We start from the raw sequence: 24,322 nt of genomic DNA on the forward strand, positions 1-24,322 counted from the left end.
TCTGAGTTTAATCCTTCAAAATAAAACACCAGGTCTACAGATATTATTATACTTAATAAATAATATGTTTTCAGTAGATTTAAAATGTGAATGACATAACCATGAACATTTTTGACTTTATTTTTTGGCAGATTTCAAAATCTCCTCTTCAAAATGACGTGGAGGTTGCAGAGGCTGCTTGTCCCTAAAAGCCTAGCCACGGTCCAGCATGTATCTTGTTTAGCTTGTTGTTTACATCTGTCTCTGTTTATTATTTTCATGCCGAAAAATGCCACATTGCTTCCTCCTGTTTCTTCCTCCAGCGGGTCTCGCAGATACGTGGCAGGTTTGCCTCTACAGGTTGAGAACCTCACTTGTGACCCGGAAGCACTTTTCATCGTCACCAAACAGGAGGATGTTCTGTTAGCAAGACTGTTAGCTTGCTGCTAACCAAGTCGGGAAGTTGCAATATTATTGTTGACAGGTGAATCTTGAAAAAACGATGCGGTGTATCGGATTTTTTGAAAGTGAACCTTTACGTAGCAGGATACTTCGATTGTGAAGTTTGAGAGCCGGGAAATCACTGAAGCTAGCTACTTAGCTTAGTTTTGCTAACGTTATCGAGGCCAGTGGCTGGAACGTCTCTGTTTAGTTTACGTGGATGTTTGGAAGCGAGCTGTACGAAAAGAAGGAAGCAGCGGTCATTAAATTAACAGCTTTCACTAACTAACAGGACATGTTATTTATTCTGACGAGCACGAATTAAAGTCCGTGTTAAAGTACAGGTGGAGGTCGGTTTTGATGGTTTAGCTTAGCATCAGGTTAGCTAAAGAGAAAAGTGCAGTCATGGACGATTTTAGCTCGATCAGCCTGCTGTCTCTGGCGATGTTGGTGGGATGTTATGTTGCCGGGACAATACCTTTAGCTGTCAACTTCTCAGAGGTAAGTTTATGAAAAGAAAAAAAACTGACACAATTTGGAAAGGATACTTTCGTTCACTTGCCACATTTATAAATTTCTAAAGAGTTTAAGGTTAATCCCTGTAAGTACTTTTGATTGCATCACAAGCTCTGTAATGTTATCAGGAGTCAACTCGATATCTTGTGTTTGTTGAGCTCAAAACAATGAGATAATCTAGTGCTGAAGATGTTTGTGTGTGACTCTGTTTCTGCAGGAAAGGCTGAAGCTGATCACAGTGCTGGGAGCAGGGCTGCTGTGTGGGACTGCGCTGGCTGTCATCATTCCTGAGGGGGTCCATGCACTCTATGAAGAAATCCTTGAAGGTACACAAAGCAGTGCGTCCAGAGTGTGTTTCCTTAAAGATTACCCACGAAAAGTTTCCCCCTACTTCCTGAAGTGAAGTCAAAGTTGCATGTTATAATCCCTGTAAGTCATTAAAGAGCTTAAACAGAAGTAAGGCTGCAACTAGGGATGCACGATGTTCTCGGCACGTTATCGGTATCGGCCGATATTGGCTTATAAATGAACTATCGGACATCGGCCAACACGCCGATATATGTGATATAATTAACCGATAAAATAATGGGCTGCTGCATACTTGATTAAATGCCCGACCTCGGCGCAATGTCCCCAGCATGAAGAAGACCTGTGCGGCGCAGCGTGATGACGTCACGTGTGTCTTCCTGCAGCATGAGAGAGTTAGAAGCTGAAATGTCCGTGGTGTGGAAGTTTTTCAAAGTGTCCGAAAAAGATAGAAAAACTGCTATTTGCAATGACTGCTCAGCTTCGGTGATGCGAGGAGGAGCCAAGGCAAAGTCTTTCAACACTACAAACTTGATTAACCATCTCAAGACCCGTCACCCCGACCGTTGTAACAAATGTGATAAGAGGATCACCATTATACTGTACGCTAATTCCAATACAGAAGAGAGTTGATGATCTCTGCAATTAGGTGTGCGGGAAAAAAATATCGCTATCGGTATCAGTAATCGGCTAAATGAGTTGTAAAATATCGGCATATCGGATATTGGCAAAAAATCCAATATCGTGCATCCCTAGCTGCAACAAAAAAACAGAACATTTTTTTTGTCACAGTTTCATAAAGTTCTAGGGAACGTACTACGTTGTTTGCTTTGTCCCGCCAACAGATACAAAGAATGATGTAGACTAAATTTATAGAGACAACTGAAGTGAGAAGCATCAAATCCTCACGTTGTAAAACCAGACAGTTCACTTTCTTGCTTAATCGTTGACTTAAGCCATAAATTTCGAATTATATTTGCATATAATTTCCCCCTGTTGAGGATTTTAGCACTTAGCGGTTATCAAATTAATTTGATCTCCCTCAGTTTACTTCAGCTATATTTAGTGTTCAAAATCCCAACCGGTGTTGCAGCTGTAAAAGCTGTTGTGGCACCAGCGCCGCATGCGACTGATTTTGTGTCCCTGGAAGAACTACAGGTTATTTCAGTTTCCATCTTTGCTTGTAATGCAAACAAACTATGTAACTACTCTACAAACAGTAAACATGGCAACCACATGTATGAGTGCACGTTATGTAATGGACGAGAATACAAGAACTGACTCATGTATCTTGCCTTGCTATGCGTCCTGGTACATGTAGGCACTGCGGGCACGGCTTTGTGAGCAGGAAACTCGGCCTTCTCTGTCAGTATGGCACACACCACACTGAGGAATTTGTTGCTTCATCTTGATGAACAATTAAACAAAGTAACAATTAAACTTGTTAAACAGTAGTAAGTGTCCTCCATGTTTCAGTGTGAATGGCCTATTTAACTTGTTCTAGATAGTTTCACAATAGCACTGTTTAAGTGACAATCAATACGTATATGAGTTTGAACTTTGCTCAGTTTGGGTTTCTTGTCCTGCAAAGTTCTGTGCTTAACATGATATGAGGCCAGGCGCCCTGGTGGCTTCAGGGTTTTGAGGGCTGATCATGAAAGGTTTGTCTTTCTTCAGTGCAGTCAGTTCTTTACTCTGTTTGTGAGCACTGCAGACGCTGGCAGAATGGCCATAAGCCAGAAGGAGACCAGAGGAAAACCAAGTAGGGAGCATATATAAGTATAAAACAATATCCTGTAGACTGTAACAGTTTGAATGCTTTTCAAACAGAGCAAAGTTCAGCCTGTGTGAAGTACAACCAGTTGACGTCAGTTTCTCTTACGTAACAAACTTAGTCAAACACAGGTGTTTGTTTTGGGATCACGACACATGCTTCTGTGTTGTGTCTCAGAGGAATGCTACATGGGGTGCTGGTAGTCTTTTTGCTTAGGGATGATAATGTAAATGATAATAATAATTTGCATTAATAGAGAAAATGTAGAAAGTGCTTCAGAAAGTCACCAAAAAAATACATTTAAAAAAAGTTCCATCTCAAGTAAAATCAGAAAAAGCTCTTTGACAAAAGTCCGTACGAAGAAAGGAACTTTGAGAAATCACTGACTTGGCTGATTTTCTGTAGTAACAAAGCTCCTGACCCGCGTCTCTGCAGGTGGACACCACAGCCACGGCCAGGCCGGAGACTTGGTCGCGTCCGAGGCAAAGGTCGAAGGTGATGCGGCCCTGAGTGCCAGCGGGAAACACGAGCACAGTCACGAGCAGCTTCACGCCTGCATCGGCGTGTCCCTGGTCCTCGGCTTCGTCTTCATGCTGCTCGTGGACCAGATCGGCAGCTCTCATGTGCACAGCACTGAAGGTCAGTGTTACAACTGAAGGACAACATTCTTAGACATTTCCAGTACACAGGTCCTGTATGTCTATGTTCTATGACCTAGCAGCGTTTTCATTGGCCTTATCAAGTGTTAATCTCCTCTGGAAGAAGTTATTTTGTTGAATTGGACCCAACAAACACACATAACATTTCAAATGACTTGTCTGCTCATTGCAAAGTTTCCCTGACTGGTTGTTTTTGTCTGGTGTAGATCCAGAGTCGGCAAGAGTCACCTCCTCCAAAATCACCACCACTCTGGGCCTTGTGGTCCATGCTGCAGGTTGGTAACCGTCTCATGTCTCATCATATTGGTGTCAGATTAGAATTTTATCCCTTAAAATCACAGATGAGTGCTCTGATAAAGATTCACTTCTGCAAAATGAACAATGTTGTTCTGATGAGAAGACATTTTCTTTTACAGACAAAAGCTCTTATGCGCTTGTTGATCGATAAGTTGTGTAAAAGTGAGCTTGAGAATTTCAGTAATTTGTAAAAATGAAAGCCGCTTCTTCGGAGCGTTTACTTTTACAGCAGAAGTCTAAAAATGACGAATCATTGAATATTAACGGCCTCTCAGTAACTCTGTCTCTCGTCTCCAGCTGACGGCGTGGCCCTCGGAGCCGCTGCCTCCACCTCTCAGACCAGCGTTCAGCTCATCGTCTTTGTAGCCATCATGCTGCATAAGGTAATAAAGGATCAAATGTCCCTAAAATGAACACAGTTCAACATTTTTGCCAGAAGAAAAAGTGTTTTAAGGCCGTTTGACTAAATAATTGATTGAGAATATGATCTGCAGATTGGTGGATAATGATAACAATAGTTAGGTGCAGCTAAAACTTGTGAACTCTTCTGTATTCTGCAGGCCCCTGCAGCGTTCGGCCTGGTGTCCTTCCTGATGCATGCTGGTCTTGAAAGAAACCGCATCCGCAAACATCTCCTGGTCTTCGCCCTGGCAGCACCAGTCCTCGCCATGCTCACCTTTTTAGGCCTCAGCCAGGTAAATGTTTTTGGAGCATTTAGAAGCACATTTCTAACAGACTTCCTGTATATTAAATCTGCACAAGACATATCAGGAGTGAAATAAGAAGTCTCCAGTCATGGCCGAGCTTTTCTACTTTGAAATTGCAGTGTACCAATGATGAGCACTGATACAGACGTCCTTTCATACGTCGTATATCTCACAAAACAGTCCTGTCAACAGCAAAACAAGGATCGGAGGAGAAGCCGTCTTCACTTGAGCTTGTCAGAGTATCTGCACCAAGTTTTATCCAACATCAGGAACACGTTATTAGCTGTTTGATAACGTAGTCAAGCTGGAGGCTACGTTTATACGTTTTCTACATTGTGGATAGTGATGCATAAAATACACGACCTCTCTGATATGTTAACTCAAGCTGCAGGCAAGTTTGGAGATCAAGAGGCAGCCACCATTTGCGTCCTTTTAGATCCGTGCATACTTCACGAAGGCAAAGGTGTCGAGGTGTATGTAAAAGATTTTGAGGCACAGAGGGATCATTTTTATGGAAACACAATTGTGAAATGTGATTTTGATGAAGCAGGAAGGGACCAGAGTCCTCAGCCTGAAGCGTGTTCTCATCCGCGTACAGCGTGTTCCATTGACTCAAAAGGAAACGCATCAGTCACATACCGCTCGGTTTTTCTTGGAAAACCGGTAAAACTGGAAAGACTTCAGCATCTCCAACGTATGCTGGAAACTCTGTTTGCCCCAAAACACAGAGACAAATTCCTTTTATGTGCAAACCTCCTTTGCAGTAGATTCCAAATTCTCATTCTGATTCTGACATTTACTTCGCGTGTTTAAGATAAATAGAGACATGTTTCAGTAGCCATAAAAAAAGGACATGCTTCATTAAATTGCTTTCATAACATTGACATTTAGCCTGGTGTTTCTTTTCTCTCCTCTCAGAGCAGTAAGGAGGCCCTGTCAGACATCAACGCCACTGGTGTGGCCATGCTCTTCTCCGCCGGCACCTTCCTCTACGTAGCCACCGTCCATGTCCTCCCTGAGGTGGGGGGCGGAGGCCACAGCCACGCCGCTGCCGGAGGGAACGGGAGCAAAGGACTGAGCAAGGTGGAGGTGGGAGCTCTGGTGCTGGGCTGCCTCATTCCTCTGGTGCTGTCCGTCGGTCACCACCATTAGAGCCTGGGCTCAGGACGGTTTTAAGACGGCTGTACAGAGGAAAGGAACAGACTTCAAACATTGTGGGATCTACATGTCTTATTGTTGTTGTCTGCTGATGGACCTCGTGGACCAGACTGGTGCTCGTTTCAGGGACGTCTTATGACTCAAACTGACCTGGAGACAGAGTGAATGATGTTAGAAGAAGTCAGAGTTGCTGCCGCGACAACCAAGGCTCTGGCACTGACAAGGAAACATCTTTACAGCTACTGTTTGTGTCCATTTGTCCCACCAGAAACCTTTTTTAAAGGATTATCTGTTAGCCCTGTTTATTTACATCACAGCAGAGATTTCAGTGTTGCATTTTCATGTTCCTCTGAGATCTAAGAACAACCCTGATTTCATTACGGTGATGTTTTACCAGATAGCAGTTGCACAGCTGAGATTTAGTCTGACTTGATTTAAGCCTAGGATATCAAGAAAGCAAACTTTTTTATTAATCTTACAGCGGTTAAATGTCTTAGCAACAATCCTGATTGATTTGAACTGATCAAGTGCCATATTAGGACGATGATACCTGAAGAGGAGGTGCCACAGTTTGTAGGAAAGCTCCTGATTTATCACCAACACAGATCCTTTGTTTTTTTTTGTCTCGCAGCAGGACGAGAGATCAGCCTGAACACCCAGCCAGACGCTTGTAACAAACTTTACTCTCGGCAGAATGAGTTGAAAGCAGTGTGTGGCCTGAGGAGAGAGGACAGCCTGCGTGTTTACGATGAGAAGTGATCGCGTGTCGCTCCTATAAAAACAAAGCATCTGCACCTGCGTCAGGAGAAGACCAGCCTCGATGTATCGCAACATGAACCGTCACTGTTTAAATGTGCTTCTCTCTCTTTTGTTTTACCTGCAGAGTAATAATTATAATTAGAAGTTGAAGGAAATGTTTGTGTAGAGTTGTCTTAAGTGATCAATAGAGTGTTAATAAGCTTCTTTAGCGGTGAAGGGTAGTGCAGCAGCCCTGCAGAGGGCATTAACCGAGGAGAACCGTGAAGGGACCATCGGCTCAGAAAATATCAGACCTATTTGTTACTTTTAGTCGGCTTATTCCTCGTTAATTAATCATACCTTAGCAATAATCCTACACATGAAATCAGAGTAAAGATGCTCTTGAACGCAGCGCTCCCCTCTTCGTCTCAGCACCATTATAGCAGCGACAGGTGGCTGCTCTTCTTCTATCAGGACGTGTGGATATTGTGAGTGTTACTGTATCACTGTGCGGCTCCCAGCAGAGCTCACGTGTGTGTATATGTATGTACTGTACAGAGATAACTTCCTGTTGTCACAATCATCACGATCTCTCGCGTGAGATGGAACTGCTTACTCACATTTTTTAATCTTAATTTGTGGACATGGATGGACTGTTCTCTGAGGCTTCAGACTGTGGGAGGAGTTTTATGTATAAACTGAAGAGACGGGGATGGGTCGCATGCAGACCAGCAGCTGCATGACCGTGTTTTTTCTTTTTTTTTATGGGACGCTGTGTGTTTGTACAAAAGGAAAAGAAACTCCACTGTGTTGCTTTACAGTCGGGCATGTTGGAGGACAGCCCCGTTATGTGCATCATCAGAATCCCTGCTGAGATTGTCGTCTACATCTCCCTTCCTTCTCTCTCATCAAAAACCTTTTCTAATGAATTCAGGGTCCACTTGTAAATGTGTTGCAGGCTGAAGCTTCCTTTTCACTGTCTATTAATCTGCTGATTAGTTTCTGGTTCAATCATTTGATCCAAAAAATGTAAGAAAATTGTTTAAAAAAAAAAGTTCATAGATTGCAAAGTGGTGTCTTTAAAGGTCTAATCTTGAAGATTTCAGTTTCGCTCTCTTTGGCGGCACCTTTGGCGATGAACTAACTGCAGGAGGACACTTCAGACGTCCACGGTTGGCTCCACTTGTAACTTTTCCTGGCTGACGGTCGCTTTCCTTTTCAGACTGTTTGCTTCATCTGAGCGTCGAGTTGAAGTTGTTGAAGTTGTATCTGTAGTCATCCATCTTGTCTTTGTTTGTTCAGTCATAGTAGATTACTGTTTACTCACAACTACAAAAAAGCAGCCGCTTAGCTCCGCCTACCCTCTCTGGCAGACCAACCACTGCTGGCTGATGGAAAATGCGTCACTAACTGGACGCCGCTTGTGATTTTTAAGTCGCCACAGACACCCAGTCTGTAATACTGCAAATGCAAAGGCTTTCATCAGTGGGCCATCGGCTCAATCAGCATCGTGTTACCTCATTTGGTGATAGTGACCTACGGGAAAATCTTTGAGATTGTTACTTTAAACTTCTTGCTTTGTTCAACCAACAGTCCAAAAATCCAAATCTATTCAGTTTACTGTTAAAGAAGACGAAGAAAAGAAGACTTATTTTGCATTTAAGAAGCCAGAGGCCTTGTTTTACGCTTTCAACATACAGAAACGTTTCATTTATTATCAAAATATTTGGAGCTCGAACTGTGTCGTGCATTAAGAATCAAACATGTATTTGGGAATACACCCGCCTTTAAAGCTGCAGAAACGGGGTTTAAAATCGCACACAATTTTCTGTTAGAAGAATAAATATTCTCAAATGAAGCGAACAACAAACGTTTTCGTCGGTCGGCTGATTTGGCTGACAACACCTGCCCGTCAAATTAAAGTGATGTTAACCTGCCAAGATGAGAGTTTGCAGTGTGTCAGGTGTCAGTAGGTTGTTGCACTAACCACTTTTACACTCAGCCACACATTCAGTGTCTGCTCTTTACATGCAAACACATTTAAACTTTAAAACACTTCAGACTCTGCAGGTGGAGTTTGATGCGTCCTCCTGCACTTAAACAGGAAGTGATGTCAGCACATACTGGGGCTGTTTGAAGTCGAGTTGAGGGATCTGGTTAATACTTGTATGACTTTTATTTCAGGGGTTGGTTTGTCTTTCGTTTTTCATTTCTGTCATTCCAGATTGAGTCTGCCTTATTTCCATACTTCTGATTGTGGAGAGCGGTTGTAAAGCGACATGTTTTATGACGACTAAATTAAAGTTTTTTAACTGGTGAAAATGTTTGTTTACATGTTGATGATTTAATCCCGTTTCCTGTTAAGATACAGCCGGATATTCACATGTCTGTCGACGTGTTTTCCAAAGATTCCAGCGGCAGGAAAGTTGTTTTTAATGCACTTGATTCCACATGTTTGATGCTTTTGTCTCGTATTCATCAAGGTAATAATGTCCTGACTCTTACTGTTACTTTGAGTCGTATTTCTGACAAATTGTGGGACTTTTCTTTGTTTTTTAACAAGTTTTATTGACGTTATTTATTTGCAATAACCACTACATGTTAAAAGAGTCCAGGTCAATCTAGCTGCAGATACAGTATACCATCAAATGAACATGCATATTGTTTTAAAAGCTCCCCCAGAAATAAAAAAAACCCTCCAAAGCTACACATGCTGATAGATGTTAAAGTATCGATTCCTTCTTCGTTTATTTGCATCCTGATCTGGTGGCTTGTTAGAGACACACGTGTATTAGTGTCACTCTTCTCAGTGGCACATTTCCTTGGTTAAATGTGTAAAAATGTAGTTTTCAGAGGCTTTTTCACCCAGACAGGATAAAAAAAACATCTGCGGGATCATGCGTTTCTCTGCCGAGGCTGAGCTGTCAATATCTTCATAATCTGCCGCCCATCCACTCTGACACATGTCCTGTAAATTAATCTGATCCTCACGACACTGAGCTGCATGTTGCACCACTCTGACGCTCCATCCTCTGTACTTAGAGTCCTCGCCGCTGCCACAGATGTTCTGGAGGGATGGATGGATGGAGAGACCAGAGAGTTCATACCTGCCAAGAGCTGGAGACCGCCGCTCGCTGCGACGACAGTAATCTGAATAACAGCTTTTACTGGCTGAGGTATCGACCGGCTTCAGATTTAGTATCTCACTCATAAAGCTTCCCTCCCCCATCACCTCCCTCCTCTTCCTCTCTGTCATCCCTGTTTTCCTCTCTGGTTGCTGCTCCCTCACTCCGCCTCCAGCTGATGAGCGTATTGGCAGCTGCATCATTCCACCCTGCTGAGTTATCGGGAGATGTTTGCTGCTTTTCCTGCTCTGTATTGAAGCTGTCCCTGCAGCTTCACATGCACCTCTGCTCGGTTAATTGTTATTGACTCGATGTATTGAAGTTTTATTTCACAGATTTTTCTCTATCGCTCCACCTCCAGGGCGTGGGGAAGTCAGAGAGGATGTTCTCGTCTTCGTCCAGAAACTCTCTGTTCTCGCCCTGGTCGTCCATGGAGCAGTCGGACTCTGAAGTGTTGGACATCAGCACCAAAGTGCAGCTGCACGGGGTGCTGTGGAAGAGACCCTTCGGACGGCCGTCTGCCAAGTGGTCCCGCAGGTGAGGGGGGGGGGCTGTGTCTTCAGTAGGTTTTACCTTTTAAACATCACACAGAGCAACTTTCAGGAGGTGGGGAGGAGTAGTGTCTCTGCAGCTTAGAAACACGTCAAACCCTGGCTGAAGTTTAGTCATGAATGTTTTTAAAGTTGACGTGATGGGGGAGAAACTTTCCCTCTGTTCTGCACAAAATGCAGATTTATTTATTTATTTATTTTAAATATAGAAAGGAAAGTTTATTTTTTCTGCGTTCAATTTGATTGTTTTTTTAAAGTTAACTATATCTAAAACTGCAGGTATAAAATATCCGTTTTCCACTGCTCTGAAAACAAAACCGATTTAATCTGAGCTACAAATGTCGTTTAAAACATCTGTGATCATCATTCCTTTACAGAAATATAAACAATCACATAAAGGACTGTGTTTTTATGGCAGACGTTTAAGTTCCTGATTTGATAATAAGGTTAAGCTTATAGAGAATCAGCTTTTCTTTAGTAGTTGATAAGCTGACATCGTGGGGCGAGTTTTTCTTCTGTTTAGGATAAAAATGCTGATTTTACTTATAAAATGGAATTAATTTACCTTTAAGGAGCATAACAGACTCCTGAACAGGTACATGTTGCTAAAATAAATATAAACATTGAGTTTAGAGAACTTAAAGTTATTTATTTAACACAACAATTATAAAATGTCTGAATTCTACTTTGTTTTGCTGCACAGCTGCAATGAAAACATCTGTGGGGAGGAAAATATCCTAATAACAGAAAATGATTCTGTTTTAATGAGTTCCTGACAGATAAATTCAGAAGTATTTCACATGTTTGTATTAGTTTGTCAGCCAAACTGTTGTGTATTAATATTCAGCGTCATTTAAAACAGGATTTACTCCACCGGTGTTTTCATATGCGAGTGTAGTGTTCCTGCTACGAGTGTATGTCTGGATGTGAAAGTGCCTGGATTGGTCCCTTATGTCACGGTAATGCTCTTAGTTTACATAACCGTTAAAACGACAATACACGGCGGGTCCAGGGAGTCCATTTGCAGCGCACACTTTGTAACCTCTCCCGTTAGCTTGTGTCATGAAGGTCCAAAGAGTTTAGTTGGGTAAATGCTCGTTTGGTTTCCTCTGCCAAACATCAGACTCAGTGATGAGCTTAAAAATAAGTTGTTTGCAAACTAATCTGCCACCAGAGTGATGACATTTAGATGATGGTGATGTTAGTCATAATCTAGCCGAATATTTAACCAATTAAAGGGACAGTTCACTGATTTTACACATAGAGCTCAGTTTACTCGTCAGGTCGAGTCTTAGTGCTCCTCTTTAGGCCTGAGCTGTGTTTAAAAATCACAACACCAGGACCATTAACGTAAAACCAGAGTCCTTCATGGAGTAGCCCTTTTTGTCCCTCCTTCAGTCACGAAGCGTCATGTGAACGGAAGCCGTCAGTTGCATAAAAATGTCACCATCGCTTCGAAGACTTTATTGATCCATTGTTGCAACAGCTCAAAGTAAAGGACAGGGTAAAACAAGTGATAAAAAATGCAAGACAAGATGACAAAAGTAACGATATTAATAATTAATATATTCACTGTGGACACTTTCACTTATCGTGCATGGTTCGATTCTGCACAGGGAAACGGTTGTGAATAAGTGAAGTGAAATATTGCAGAAAAAAACTATCGCACATTAAAAGTAATTTGATGAGGTAATAAAAATGTACAAATATATGTACTAGAGTACGATGTTCTGGTATAATAATATACTACAGTAGATATGCACAAAGCGTAGATGATAATAAAATACATTCAATATAATTTGTGTAGTTATAAATGATGACCTGAGTAAACAGTGAAAAGCAGCTGCCCTGTGGTGACTGATGGATTAGTTCTCCACATCCAAAGGATTTTTCTGTGAATGCATTTAAACTTCCAGCAGACTGTACGGGTCGCAGCTGCTGCTGTGTGACCCTAAAGGTCACTTTGTTTCATCTGGGTAAGAAAATGTGCAGTTCGATCTACTTTGGACGGGGTTATTCTGGTGGATACCTTAAAGCTTTGAGTGATAAAAATAACCCTGATGATGTCATCAGTGAAAGATGTTACGTACTCTAATGTTTGGAAATACATAACAGAGCTTTTTTTTAAAGCAAACTTTATGGACAATCCGGATCCTTCCTTTGAATCAGTTTATCAAATTAGAACATTATTGTGACTCTTTTTCTATCTAGTAGTTTACAAGTTATTTTAATTCAATGTTTCCTTCATATTGTGATGCAAACAATCCAATCAGTGAGAAGATGCATAATGCAGAATTATCAGACCTGTACGGTGGCCCAGAGGTTTCAAACACACTCAGTATCTGAAACGTTCGACAAAACTCAAATACAAAAGCTTTAATGTCTTTATATTTTCATATCTTTTTAGGCTGCTCTGCCATATAATGTCAGGCCAACATTGTGGACTTGTAACCAATACATAGCGATAGTTATAATAATTGATAGGTTTCACTCACTTCTCAGACAGGCAGGTACCTCTCTGACTTCCACATGTTCAAGGTTGTGCAACAGTAACAGTCCGGAGACACTGCTCTGCCCGTTTCCGCTCACTTATGTTGGAGCGTTTTTTGCTTTATTGTTTTTTGATATGAAGTGTTTCTGATCTGGAGTTTGTTGGAAACCTCTCGGCCACCGTAGACCTGTGATGTTGGAGTGCAAATAAGAATTCCTATTTTGACTTTAACTTTTAAAATCTTGTATTCAAAGACAAACAGTTACTCTTACTCGCTCGTAATCATCGTCAGCAGTCCTGTTTTGTATTTTCATGTTTGAATTTTAAATGGAAGAATAAAATCTAACTAGCAGCGACCTCGTTATCAAACCTTTCATGTGGAGAACACCAGCAGACGTTGGTTCCTTTCAGCTCCACAGGGTCGACTCACTGCTGCTTTCTTTGTCTCCCTCGCTACAAAGATTCTTCATCATCAAAGACAGCTTCCTGCTGTACTATGCCGAGAGCGAGAAGAGGAACTTTGAGACTAACCGCTACTTCAACATCCACCCCAAGGTGAGCCGCTGCCTCTCCTCTCTGCTCCGTGAGGGTGGAAGACAAACAGCTTTGTTTTTTGTTTTGGACGATTATGCAAGTTTTACATTATAACTGCTGTATATATATATATATATATATATATATATATATTTAAGTGTTTAGGTCTCTGCTGCCTTTTATAAACAAAAGGTCCAACTTCACAAATGGATCACTTGATTTATTGTCTTTAGCTGCCTCTCCGGGCTTCTGCACGTTTACCTGACCTCTCCAGAAGCATTATAAAAATTGGCATGTGTGCTGTTACAGGGAGTCATTCCTCTGGAGGGATGTGTGGTGTCAGCGAATGACAACCTGGGGATGCCTTACGCCATCGTGGTCAACCTGGAAGACTTCACTGTAAGCTCCTGTCCCTCATTAATGCAGCTTTGTCTCTGTTACTTTATCTTGTACTGGCCTTCAGAGGTTAAAAGGGTATTTCTCAAGACATAAAGGTGCAGACAGACGGCATGCAATAACACATTACAGAAAAAATGGCGACTAACAGTGAGTGCAAAGGCACAGCTGACAGTTTGACAGAGCAGGTTACAGAGCCGAGCTGAATGCACACTGCAACAGAATATGTCGGTTTGCATTCCTCCGGCAGCCCGAAGAAGGAAATCCACCGTGTATTTTAGACCCTAATGCTATTATTGACAAGGTGCTGATGTTGTGCAAATGTTTTCTACCCGTCCCCCAGGGAACCATAGTGGTGGCTGCTGAGTCTGAGGAGGAGCAGGTCCAGTGGATGGAGATGCTCCACGAGTCGGGGAAAGTGTGAGTGTTGGATTAACACAAGTTCTCCTTTAAAATGAGGCTCCTCTGAAGGTTTTATACATACGAGACATGACTCTTAATGCCTCTTCGTCTACAGCTTTCATGGGTTTTATAAAAAGAGTATTATGGAGGGAGATGTGTTGTTAAAAATTAGAGTCAAAAATGTAAGAAATTTAAAGTTCATACACAAAGTGGGACCATGAATGTTTGTCGCAAAGATCCACAAAACTGAACCCTTAAAGGAAAAGGGTACGAATCACAAAAATGAGAGGGGTCTATCCTCTTGGGACCATGACTATATGTGTACCAGATATCATGGCTGTCCATCCAACACTTGTTGAGGTCTTCAGTCCAGATCAGAGTGGTCTGACCTCCTTTGTCCCTGTGATTTGTCCAACAGTACGTGGAAGAACGCTCAGCTGGGGGAGGCCATGATCGAGAGCCTGGAGGCTCAGGGGCTGCAGCTGGCCAAGGAGAAGCAGGAGTACCTGGGTAAACACAGAAAATTCACCTGGATAAATGAGCTCATTAAACTTTTAACAAGCGGAGGAAGGTTATGAATAAAAATGGTTTTCTTTGTTTAGATAAACTGATGGAGGAGACGGAGGAGCTGAGTCATCAGAGAGCACAGAGAGAGGTGATCTTTGTTTACTGTGTGTATGATGTGACGATCAGCTCTTAAAAAACACTCTAGGAAACAGTTTGTGTGTGTTTGCAGGAGCTGGAGCGTCTGAACCAGGTTCTGGAGGAGGAGAAAATGAAGTTTGAGGAGGTGGTGCTGGAGCTGAAGGCGGAGCAGGAGCATATCAGACTGTAAGAACTCAACTATTCCCCTTTAACGCGCGCTGATCCTCCTGCACGAGAATGCAATGCAATCTGATTGACTGACTGCTGTGTGTCGGTGGCAGAGACCTGGACGGCACGGCGCAGTCCCTGAGAGGTGTTGAGAGTGAGAAAGAAGAGCTGAGCACTTTGACCGTCATGCTGCAGAAATCCATCGAGGTAAGAAAATATTACAAGGGTGCGAGCCGGTGTTACGAAAGTAAACTGATGATGAGTTGGAAAGGGCTCGGATCATGTAATGTTACAGCTGCTGATGAAATACTTTATGTAACAACCCCCCGAGGCAGATCGTCCAATCATCCTGCTAATGTAGCACGTCTGACATCGCTGCAACTTTAACGGAAAGTGGACAAAAGCCAAGGGGAGGAAATAAACAGAACTCTGAGAATATCATGACAACAAACGATTTAAAGGATTACTTCGAAGCTTTTGGGAAATATTCTAAGAGCCTGTGTCCACTAACTGCTGGCAGCGCCCATGACTTCTCACCAGCGCTTACTGTTGCTAGGTTACGAAAGTTGCCTGGCAGCACTTCCACTTTCCTTGGTAGTGACCGTTAAGTCATTTTACATTACAAACATAAATACAATGAAAGGAATCGTGTCCCGGCGTTAGCAGCCGCTCTACACCTGGAAGGGATTCCCCTCCGCGATTGTTGTTCACAAAGTTGATATCTGAAGTCCCGCCCCTTCTGGATTTTGATTGGACGGTGAGGGAGAAGTGACATTGACGAGTGCAGCGGTGCTCCAAAAGTTTAACTATTTTCTACTGAGAGCACAGCGACAGAAAACAGCCGACAAAGGGGGCAGTTTTGCGCCGATAAATTAGATGCCGCCAGCACAAAAAACACTGTTAGTGGACACAGACCCTTATTCGCTTTCTTGTCAAGAGTAAGAGTGAAGACTGAGACCACTCTTGTCTCTTGACCACTCTTGATTATAAAGCTATAAGCGGTTAGCTTAGCTTAGCATTCAAACTAGAAACAGGGGGAATTTTGGCTCCGTCTAAATGAAACACAATTCTCCTGCCAGCTCCTCTGAAGTTCACTTATTAGGTAAAGTAAAATATATTTATGCAGCGGTTTTCACAAAGATTACATGGACATAACATACAGAGACATAAACATGTAAGGAAAGAAGGCCGCATGAGCCACACAAATAAAAGCGTGCAAATAATTTAGAAACTGTCCTGAGATACAATAAAATATGCAATACAGTATTAACATGTTTTATATATATATTGTAAATAAACTATAAATGTTGTTTTACACTTAAAGCTCGTGTGAGGATGGTTATGAAACAGCCTGAGAGTTACTTCTGATGACCTACAAAAGCAAACCAGACCATCAGGACCAACACTGATTATTCCTATAGTTATTTTTAATCCCTGAAACTGCTGCCGGGGGGGTCAGACGAAGCCATTAACTGCACGCTGCCTTTGTTTACATTTCCCAGGACAAACATGTTTTGGTAAAAACCACCACTTAAACATGTACAGGAAAAAATCAGCATAAGAGATAAGGGGGACGGCTTTAGAGGTGATAACAGGTGGATTCAGTTACCAGGAAAGAGCAGGCTAGCTGTTTCCCCCTGTTTCCAGTGTTTGTGCTAAGCTAAGCTAAGCTAACCTACTGAAGCCTCATGTTTAACAGACAGTTATGAGAGTGGGTGATCCTCTCATCCTCTGCCGGGAAGAAAACAAAGAAAACATTTCCTAAAATATTGAACTGTTCACTTAATAAGAAAAATCATGACTTTTTTTGATCAACGATGACAAAATAAATGAATGTAAAGCTTTTAAGCACCTCTGCCATTAAGTTGAACTTCAGTTAATTCAGTTTTTTTATGTTGTTGAATTTACAGGGAAAGTATTTATTCTTCGATTTTTGGAAGTTTGAAGTCAGAACTAATGAAATGTGGCGTAGCAGTGGGATCTGAATCTGTAGTCTTGTCCTTCAGGAGCTCTCTCAGGAGAAGCAGCGGACTCTGGAGCTGCTGGGGGTGAAGGAGGAGAAGGAGGCTGAGACGAAGGAGGAGAGCTCAGCCTGCAGGAAGTCCGAGGACGGCGAGGATCCCGGAGACGTGGACCTGCTGCAGGACCTGCGACACATCGAGGAGCAGATGAAGATCCTGCTGAAGGAGAAGGGGGAGGCTGACGGGAAGTGAGTGATAGAGAAGGAACAGATCCAGCATCAGACTGGGAGCTCTGGTTTAGTGCAGAGCCCAGTCATTTCTCAGTTAGAAGTCCTTCTGGAAAAAAGACAACATGGTATCAAATGAACTTTTAAGAGGCAGGGTCAGATTAGAAACACTGACACTCAGTGCTAAAACAAAAAGACAAAAGTCCCAGGTAGTTGGCTTCAGCCTGCGATCATGTTTTGGCATCCAAAGGGTCAAACACTCCGACCTTTCCAGGGAGCGTCCATGCTAATGGCAAACAGGATGGAACTACGAGTGGAAATGTGTATTGATCTCTACACAAGCAGCTCATTGATCAGCGGCAGTAAGTGGGATATTACAGGCAGCTGCTATCGACTGTGCAGCACTAATGTTCTGTTACCAGCGCCGAAATATACGAGCCATAACTTTCTGTTTCCATGAACTCCCTGCTCAGCCAGAGCCAGAGGAGAATCATACAGTGTACTTTTCATACCAAATGCTCAAACCCTCCTGCATGAAAGTGATAATCTGAAGATTTTCATTTAAACAAACGTCTGATAAGTAACTATCATCGAATGAGGTAACACAATGGTGACTGAGCCTGTGGCCCTCTGATGGAAGCCTTTGCAGAATTACTGACTGGGTGTCTGTGGCGACATTCGCTGAAACAATCCCAAGCAGCGCCCAGTTAGTGACGCGTTTTCCATCAGCCAGCAGTGGTTGGTCTGCCAGAGAGGGTAGGCGGAGCTAAGCGGCTGCTTTTCCGCTCTCTGCAAGTGTTGCGAGTAAACAGTAATCTACTATGGCTGAACAAACAAAGAAAAGATGGATGACTACAGATACAACTTCAACAAGAAGTGAAAATCCAAAACAAAAAAATTTGACGCTCAGATGAAGCAAACAGTCTGAAAAGGAAAGCGACCGTCAGCCAGGAAAATCAAGTTACAATTACCCAGCAGTTACCGTTTATCACCAAAGGTGCCGCCAGAGAGAACGAAACTGAGATCTTTGAGATCCTCACTTTAAATAAGGGACGCAGTTTTTACTTTTATTTAAATAACTTAATCAAATAATGCAGCAGCAAGATGTTTGGTATAAAATCATCTTTTCCAAAGATTATACAAAAGTATGAATTATTCCAGGACTGTTTAATTTCTTTATACGATTCAATTTGATCATAATTTTCACATTTTATATATTAACTTGTCTTTAATTTTGATATCTGAATGTTTTTTGCTCTTTCAGTAATATTTTTGTCATTTTTTTTTCAGTCAAATCATGATAAGAGAACAATAGAGCTAAATATAAAAGAGTAAAAGACAACAGAATAGATTTTATCTGTCGCCCTTTTCAATAATAATAATAATAATAATTAAGAACGGGTCTGTATTTAAAACCTCACGCATTTTTAAGTATAAACATTTGCATCAAAAGATAATTAGCTACAAATAGTAAAAGTCTAATACATGTCTTATTATAGGATTATAAATATTGATGCTTTAATGTGTGGATCACTTCAGTACTGCGGCTGAGAGGAGCTGGTTTAGCTCAGTGTGTGGAGCAGATGCCCCTTTTACAGAGGCTACAGTTCCACAGCCTCGGCCCTTTGCTGCATGTCACCCCCCACTCTGTTCTCCCCATGTGTCCTGCCTCTCTTCAGCTGTCCTGTCTAATGAAGGGAACGCTCTAAATACTGCGGCTGATAACTATGGATAGTATGGACAAACAGCTACATCATTTACAGTACTACATTTTGTGTTGATAATCTGAATCTGCTCAGAGCTGTCAAACAAATGAAGAACAATATGTCCTTCAGAAAGGCACCGGAGTCGAGCTGTGAAGAGCTGTATTACAAAAAGAGCAGAGGTTCCTCCGAAACATGATCAATGCATGCTGTTAGTTTTCAACACTGCTCACAGATGCACAGATAAATGTCTCTGAGATTAAGTTCTGTGCTTCCTGTTTTATCCTTGAAATGACTTTGCAGGTTTGCATGTGTGTGCATTCACCTCTGTCCTGTGGAGCTCAGTGAAGACAGCATGGCAGCAATATATGTGAAGTCTTAAGCAATCCCGTCACTTTTAAAATTAGAGATATGAACTTGTTCTGATTGGGACAGAGGCGTGCATGAGGTTGTTTTTTGTCCTGTATGTGTTTCTCCCGCTTCACTGTGTTTCTGCCGCTCAGGCTGAGGGAGAACGAGCAGCGGGCCAAAGTCCTGCAGCAGGAGAGGGAGTTCTACTCGTCCCAGGCTCGGACGCTGCAGCAGTCGCTCTCTCAGCTCACTGCGGACAAACAGCAGACAGAGGCCGAGCTCAAGGTAACGCAGCGTGACTCAGCTGCTTTAGAGGACAGTTACACAGAAACAAGGCTGTTGAGGTCGCTTTAAAGGTCACCGTGTTCATATGCTGAAAGGTTTTTAAATAAAGGTTAAGAGAGAGGAGAGGGAAATATTCAAACCATTCGGAACACTAAATACAGATATGTTTCTCTTATTGAGGGAAGTTTATAGAACATTCTGGATGTAACGTGAATATCAGTGATGGAAAGTTACTAAGTACATTTACAAGTACTTCTGAGGTTCTTGTATTTGACTGAACTATTTTCTTGTTATACTTTTACTCAACTACATTACAAAGAGAAGTATTGTACATTTATTCAAGGACTTTATAAATTGAATTCTATATGTCTTTCCAACTTTAGCAGCTGTATTAAAATGATCATTACTGATCATGATCCAGTGATATGATGTATCTTTTGTCTCTTAATGTTTTACGTGGTTCTGAGATGTGCTGTGCTTTTACTTTTGGTTTTATGATGCTAATACTTTTTACTCCAGTAAGATTTCGAATGCAGGAACAAAAAACATTTCTTACAAAGTTTTGCTACTTTTAGCAAATTAAGTGAGCTGCGTCGTCTTCCACCAAGTTTAACCACAAACGTTCTCTCTTCATCTTTGTATGGAAATACCAGTTTCCTCTTTGTTTGGCGCCCATCTTACCTTCATATGGACCCACTCTCTCTCTTCCTTCAGGCCTGAGTCAAACAGCATTACTTGTTCAGTAAAGTTGATAATAAGTAAACAAGTTGAAGAAGTACAAACTTGTGTTGTTGAAGTGCCCTCGAGCATGACCAAACCTCCAGTCGCCTCAGGTGTTTCCTCTGACCTGTCTCCAGGCTGATTCAGTGCACAATGTGTATTTATCAGGGATTCACAGGCTAATGTTCTTCATGATTTTTCTTGGCTAAAGCTAACGACAAACGTGTGTTAAAATTCCAACTTGGAAAAATCTGTTTCAGTTGATCATCAGTAGTTTTTTTTAGTGGTGGAGGAAGAATTCATTTATATCAGTAAAGGTACTAAAACTGTAAAAATACCCTGTGACAAGTGAAAGTCCTGCATTGAAATTGTTACTTATGTTTGTAATATGAAGTTGCAACCATAAAATGTTTTCTGTAAAGAGAAAAATAGCTTCAACAAGCATCAAATAATTGATTTTCTGTAAGTGGATCATATGTTTTGTTTGTAAAGTAATGAAAGCTGTCGATTCAAAGTAATCGAGTAGAAGTCGAATAAATGAAAACACTCAAACAACAACAACAACAACAACAACAAGAACATGAACATTACTTGAGTCAATGTAGAGATAATTACTCAGCTTATATAAACCAAAGCTACTAAAGACAAATCAAAGCAAGAGAACAAGCGATGCAAATATGGAAACGGTTTTCACTAACATGCTGTGTGTCTCAGGCGGAGATCGAGTCTCGGGTGGAGCTGGAGAAGAGGCTGAAGCAGGCTGAAGAGGCTCTGCAGGACCTGGAGAAAGGCCTGAACTCTCTGGAGCGAACCAAAGAGAGGGACGAGAAGATGAAGGGAGACGTGACTCAGCTGAGGAGTGAGTGAAACCTCTCATAACCGTCAGATCCGATCTGTAGCTGAAGGGCTCCTGCAGAGTCGGCTGTGATCACAGAGATAGGATTCAAACGCTCGTTAACACGCACACAGTGGAGACGTGAAGTGCATGAATTGATCTGTTCTGACCCTGTGTGACTGCCCTCCTGTGGACAGCGCTTGTATTACATGTGTGACTGTGTGGCTTCAACAGGATGAAAAAGCATGTTTTTTTCCTGTGACTGTTTTAATATTGTATATTTTCTATTATTATTATTATTATTATTAATTATGATTTTTCATGCTAAAATTGTAAAGCAGGACTTGTGGATGTTTGAGTTTGAACTGTGTGTGTAGAACTGCAGCTAATAATTTATAATATGGATTAATCAACTGATTCTTTTTTTCATTATTGGTGAAAACATTTTTTTTTGTTGCAATCCAAACTTTAAAATTGTCAAACATAGCAAAATAATTGCAAGTTCCAGCAACAATCCGAGCATGTGAGGCTGATAGCATAACATATTTGTCTTCAAAGATGATCTTCGTAGTTGCTCATCAATGTTTTGTCCATCAACTAATCATTTTTTGTCTCAACTTGTAGATTTTGTGAGGTTATTATCTTAATTTATCAGCTCTTCATATGCTTTGTTTGTAACATTCTGTGTCTGTAAAGTAACTAAAGCTGAGTGAAAAGTACAATACCTCTGACTCCTCCTGTAGCTGAGACGAAGGAGGTGAAAACATAGAAGAGTTAGTCCATTGATTTTAATATTTTTACACAGATTGTTAAATTAGTTTGGCCACTAATGTTCTCCTCGTGGCTCATCTTTAAACCAGCAACAGAAATGTGTCACGCTAATGAGTGACCGATATTGTAATAATTGGTGCATCCTGTCCATGTGGTGTGTTTGTATGTAGGGTTCTTTGAGGACTGTATCTGTGCAGCAGAGATCGAGGCGAAGCTCCCAGCGATAATGAAGAACGCCGTGTATCTGCACAAAGCTGCCGCTCGCAGAATCAAGAGCTGCAGGATCCAGAGGAGAGCCTCCAGACGCCACTGGTGTAAGTCTGCGCATCATGCAGGAACATCACAGCACATCCACCCGCGTCATGAATATTTAACGACTGAAATCATCCTACAGAGAAACACTCAAATACACGGTGTATGTTCTTACTTTATCCATCAGGGTTACACAGTTTTAATGCTTTGTTCTGTTTCCAAAGGTTTTTAACATTGTTAGTGATGTGAGGTTGATGAGGGAGGTAAAGAGTGTTTCCTTTCCAGATGTTTAACCCTGTTCTTTATTTAGTCTCATTTCATTGTCCTTGCTTATGATGATTATTTCTCTGACATAAAGCAGTTAATTTCTTATTTTACACATTAATTACGCTTTAAAAGAAGAAAAAAATACATTTAATTCATACTGGCAGTCATGCACAGTATTAGAAAAGGCAGGAACAGCAACTGTAGGAATTGTACTACTGGTGTTAAAGACCCCTCCAGTGAAAATCAGGTGTTTAACCTTGTAAACATCTCCATGTGGTGTTCTTCATATCAGGGACAACATCAGCAGTCATCTCCATGGCTGGGCCTGTCTGCTGTTAAACTGCAGTGCACCAAGGACAGGCTGAACAACACGTGTTTAGATTGGCAGGGTTTGTGATGTCACTAACCTAAGGAGACGGGGTGACGCTATGTATATCATTATGTGTAACCTATGGCAACCACTTCAGTTATGTTACAACTACTAATTACTACATTTCAAGCTAGCTAAATTTCAACAAGTTGCCACTAAACGACGGCAGAGACGTGTTTTGTTTCGGCTGTAATTTAACAAAAACAGAAACGTAGCACATAGTGGGCGGGGCCTGTGCAGATTCAGGAATTTTTTAATGAGGGAGAAGGAGGAGATGCATTGGGAGGATTTTTACAAGGTAATTATTTTGCAGAAAAACTTCTCAGACACAATTTATAATTTCAAGCAGAGCATTTTACACGTCTGAAAACATGGCTGGAGCTGCTCTTTAAGAGTATATGAGCATTAGCATCAGCAGATGTAGATGTGTTAGCACTACTGTGCTGGATAAGGAGCTTGTGGTACGGTTGTGGTAGTTGAAATCACAGTGGGAATAAAAGAAGTAATACTAGGTCCGACTAGGCTGGGCAGCAGTTTAAACACAGGGAATACAAATCTTGTTTAGCCTATAAAACGTCATAAAAGAGTGAAAAATGTTCCTTATAATTTATCAGAGCTCCAGTTCACATCTTCAAACTTTGTATTTTATCTAACCAACTGTCAAAAACACAGATGTTACGTTTACAGTGATACAAACGACACTAAAACACAGAGAAAGTTGGCTTGAAAAATGTGTTCATATCTTCCTTTTTCAAGTTAAATGAGGCCTCTGTTAGAGTCGCAAGTACCAAACCTCCTCTCTGCTCTCTTACAGTAAAACACTCAAAGTCCTTCGCTGTAGCCCCCGTCGAGGACAGCAACATGGAAGAGCTGAGGGAGACGGCCAAACGACTGACGTCCGACAGCAGCTTCAGAGAGAGCGTGTACAAGATCATCACTCGCAAGGATGCCGGGAACAAAACAGACGACTGAAAGAGAGAGAGAGAGAGTGAGGCGAACGAGTCGACACAGTGAGTGATGTAGAGATCCTGACCCCAAACCCACCGCTGAAACACTGTAGATGATTGTACACACAAATGTTTGATGATGAGAAGTTGTTACTGTGTTGGAGCATTCAAAAGTTTAACCCATTATATGTGACAGCGCTGGTTCTCTTCCACCTCATGGACTGACTAGTTTATAGCCCTTTTAGACCAAACAGTTCCAGGAACCACAAGAACTCAAAGTCTCATACTCATCTTACTTTGTGTTTACTGTTGCGTGACTCCGATGTTAAAGTTTAAAGTAAAGAATAACAAGAACACATTTTGAGGAGAGCGCAGACTTTTTCACACATCATGAAGAATGAAAAAAATGTAGTTCCTGGTTCCTCCGGTGGAAATCCTGTAAAAAGTTGCTGCAGCAGAAAAGTTCCTTAGTTTAGCTCCTTGAGTTTGATACTGTTGTCTTCTAAAAAGAGGGATAAGGAAGCTCCAGGTTTGATCTGCCAAAGAGTGATTATAGCCATGTTTCCACTGCAGGAAGTACTTTAATGGAGAAGCTAAATTAGTTCCTGGTTTCCTCTGGCAGAAACGCTGGGACAGAAAGGCCAATTTGTTCCTGGAACTGTTTTGTAGAAACTAGCGGCCACGTTAAAAATTAGAGTTAACAAGAAGTCATAATTTTAAGGCCGTGATTAGCCTGTGTGTTATTA

At 41.7% G+C, this 24,322-nt stretch overlaps 2 protein-coding genes across 2 annotated transcripts; both read left to right on the forward strand.

Moving 5' to 3' along the window:
- Window positions 1–395: 395 nt before the first annotated feature.
- On the forward strand, window positions 396–9,264 carry slc39a9 (solute carrier family 39 member 9). The gene is made up of 7 exons (XM_069662259.1): window positions 396–921; window positions 1,154–1,262; window positions 3,452–3,655; window positions 3,882–3,950; window positions 4,270–4,355; window positions 4,533–4,667; window positions 5,598–9,264. The coding sequence occupies exons 1-7, from the start codon at window positions 826–828 to the stop codon at window positions 5,829–5,831; spliced, it is 933 nt and encodes a 310-aa protein (XP_069518360.1). The 5' UTR covers window positions 396–825; the 3' UTR covers window positions 5,832–9,264.
- Window positions 9,265–10,082: 818 nt separating this feature from the next.
- On the forward strand, window positions 10,083–23,653 carry plekhd1 (pleckstrin homology domain containing, family D (with coiled-coil domains) member 1). The gene is made up of 13 exons (XM_069662073.1): window positions 10,083–10,237; window positions 13,204–13,297; window positions 13,586–13,675; window positions 14,016–14,092; window positions 14,493–14,584; window positions 14,677–14,729; window positions 14,811–14,905; window positions 15,001–15,094; window positions 16,894–17,096; window positions 19,282–19,414; window positions 20,849–20,993; window positions 21,911–22,054; window positions 23,444–23,653. The coding sequence occupies exons 1-13, from the start codon at window positions 10,083–10,085 to the stop codon at window positions 23,599–23,601; spliced, it is 1,533 nt and encodes a 510-aa protein (XP_069518174.1). The 3' UTR covers window positions 23,602–23,653.
- Window positions 23,654–24,322: the final 669 nt, after the last annotated feature.

This window comes from Semicossyphus pulcher, unplaced genomic scaffold, assembly GCF_022749685.1.
Source record: "Semicossyphus pulcher isolate SPU_LCO1_2020_fin unplaced genomic scaffold, fSemPul1.0.p SCAF_14, whole genome shotgun sequence".
NCBI classification, from domain to species: domain Eukaryota; kingdom Metazoa; phylum Chordata; class Actinopteri; order Labriformes; family Labridae; genus Semicossyphus; species Semicossyphus pulcher.

Coding starts and splice junctions, on each gene's coding strand:
- slc39a9 (XM_069662259.1), top strand. CDS start 826: ATGGACGATTTTAGCTCGATCAGCCTGCTGTCTCTGGCGATGTTGGTG. Junction 4,356..4,532: donor TAGCCATCATGCTGCATAAG/GTAATAAAGGAT, acceptor TGTATTCTGCAG/GCCCCTGCAGCGTTCGGCCT. Junction 4,668..5,597: donor CCTTTTTAGGCCTCAGCCAG/GTAAATGTTTTT, acceptor CTCTCCTCTCAG/AGCAGTAAGGAGGCCCTGTC.
- plekhd1 (XM_069662073.1), top strand. CDS start 10,083: ATGTTCTCGTCTTCGTCCAGAAACTCTCTGTTCTCGCCCTGGTCGTCC. Junction 13,676..14,015: donor TCAACCTGGAAGACTTCACT/GTAAGCTCCTGT, acceptor CCCGTCCCCCAG/GGAACCATAGTGGTGGCTGC. Junction 17,097..19,281: donor AAGGGGGAGGCTGACGGGAA/GTGAGTGATAGA, acceptor TCTGCCGCTCAG/GCTGAGGGAGAACGAGCAGC.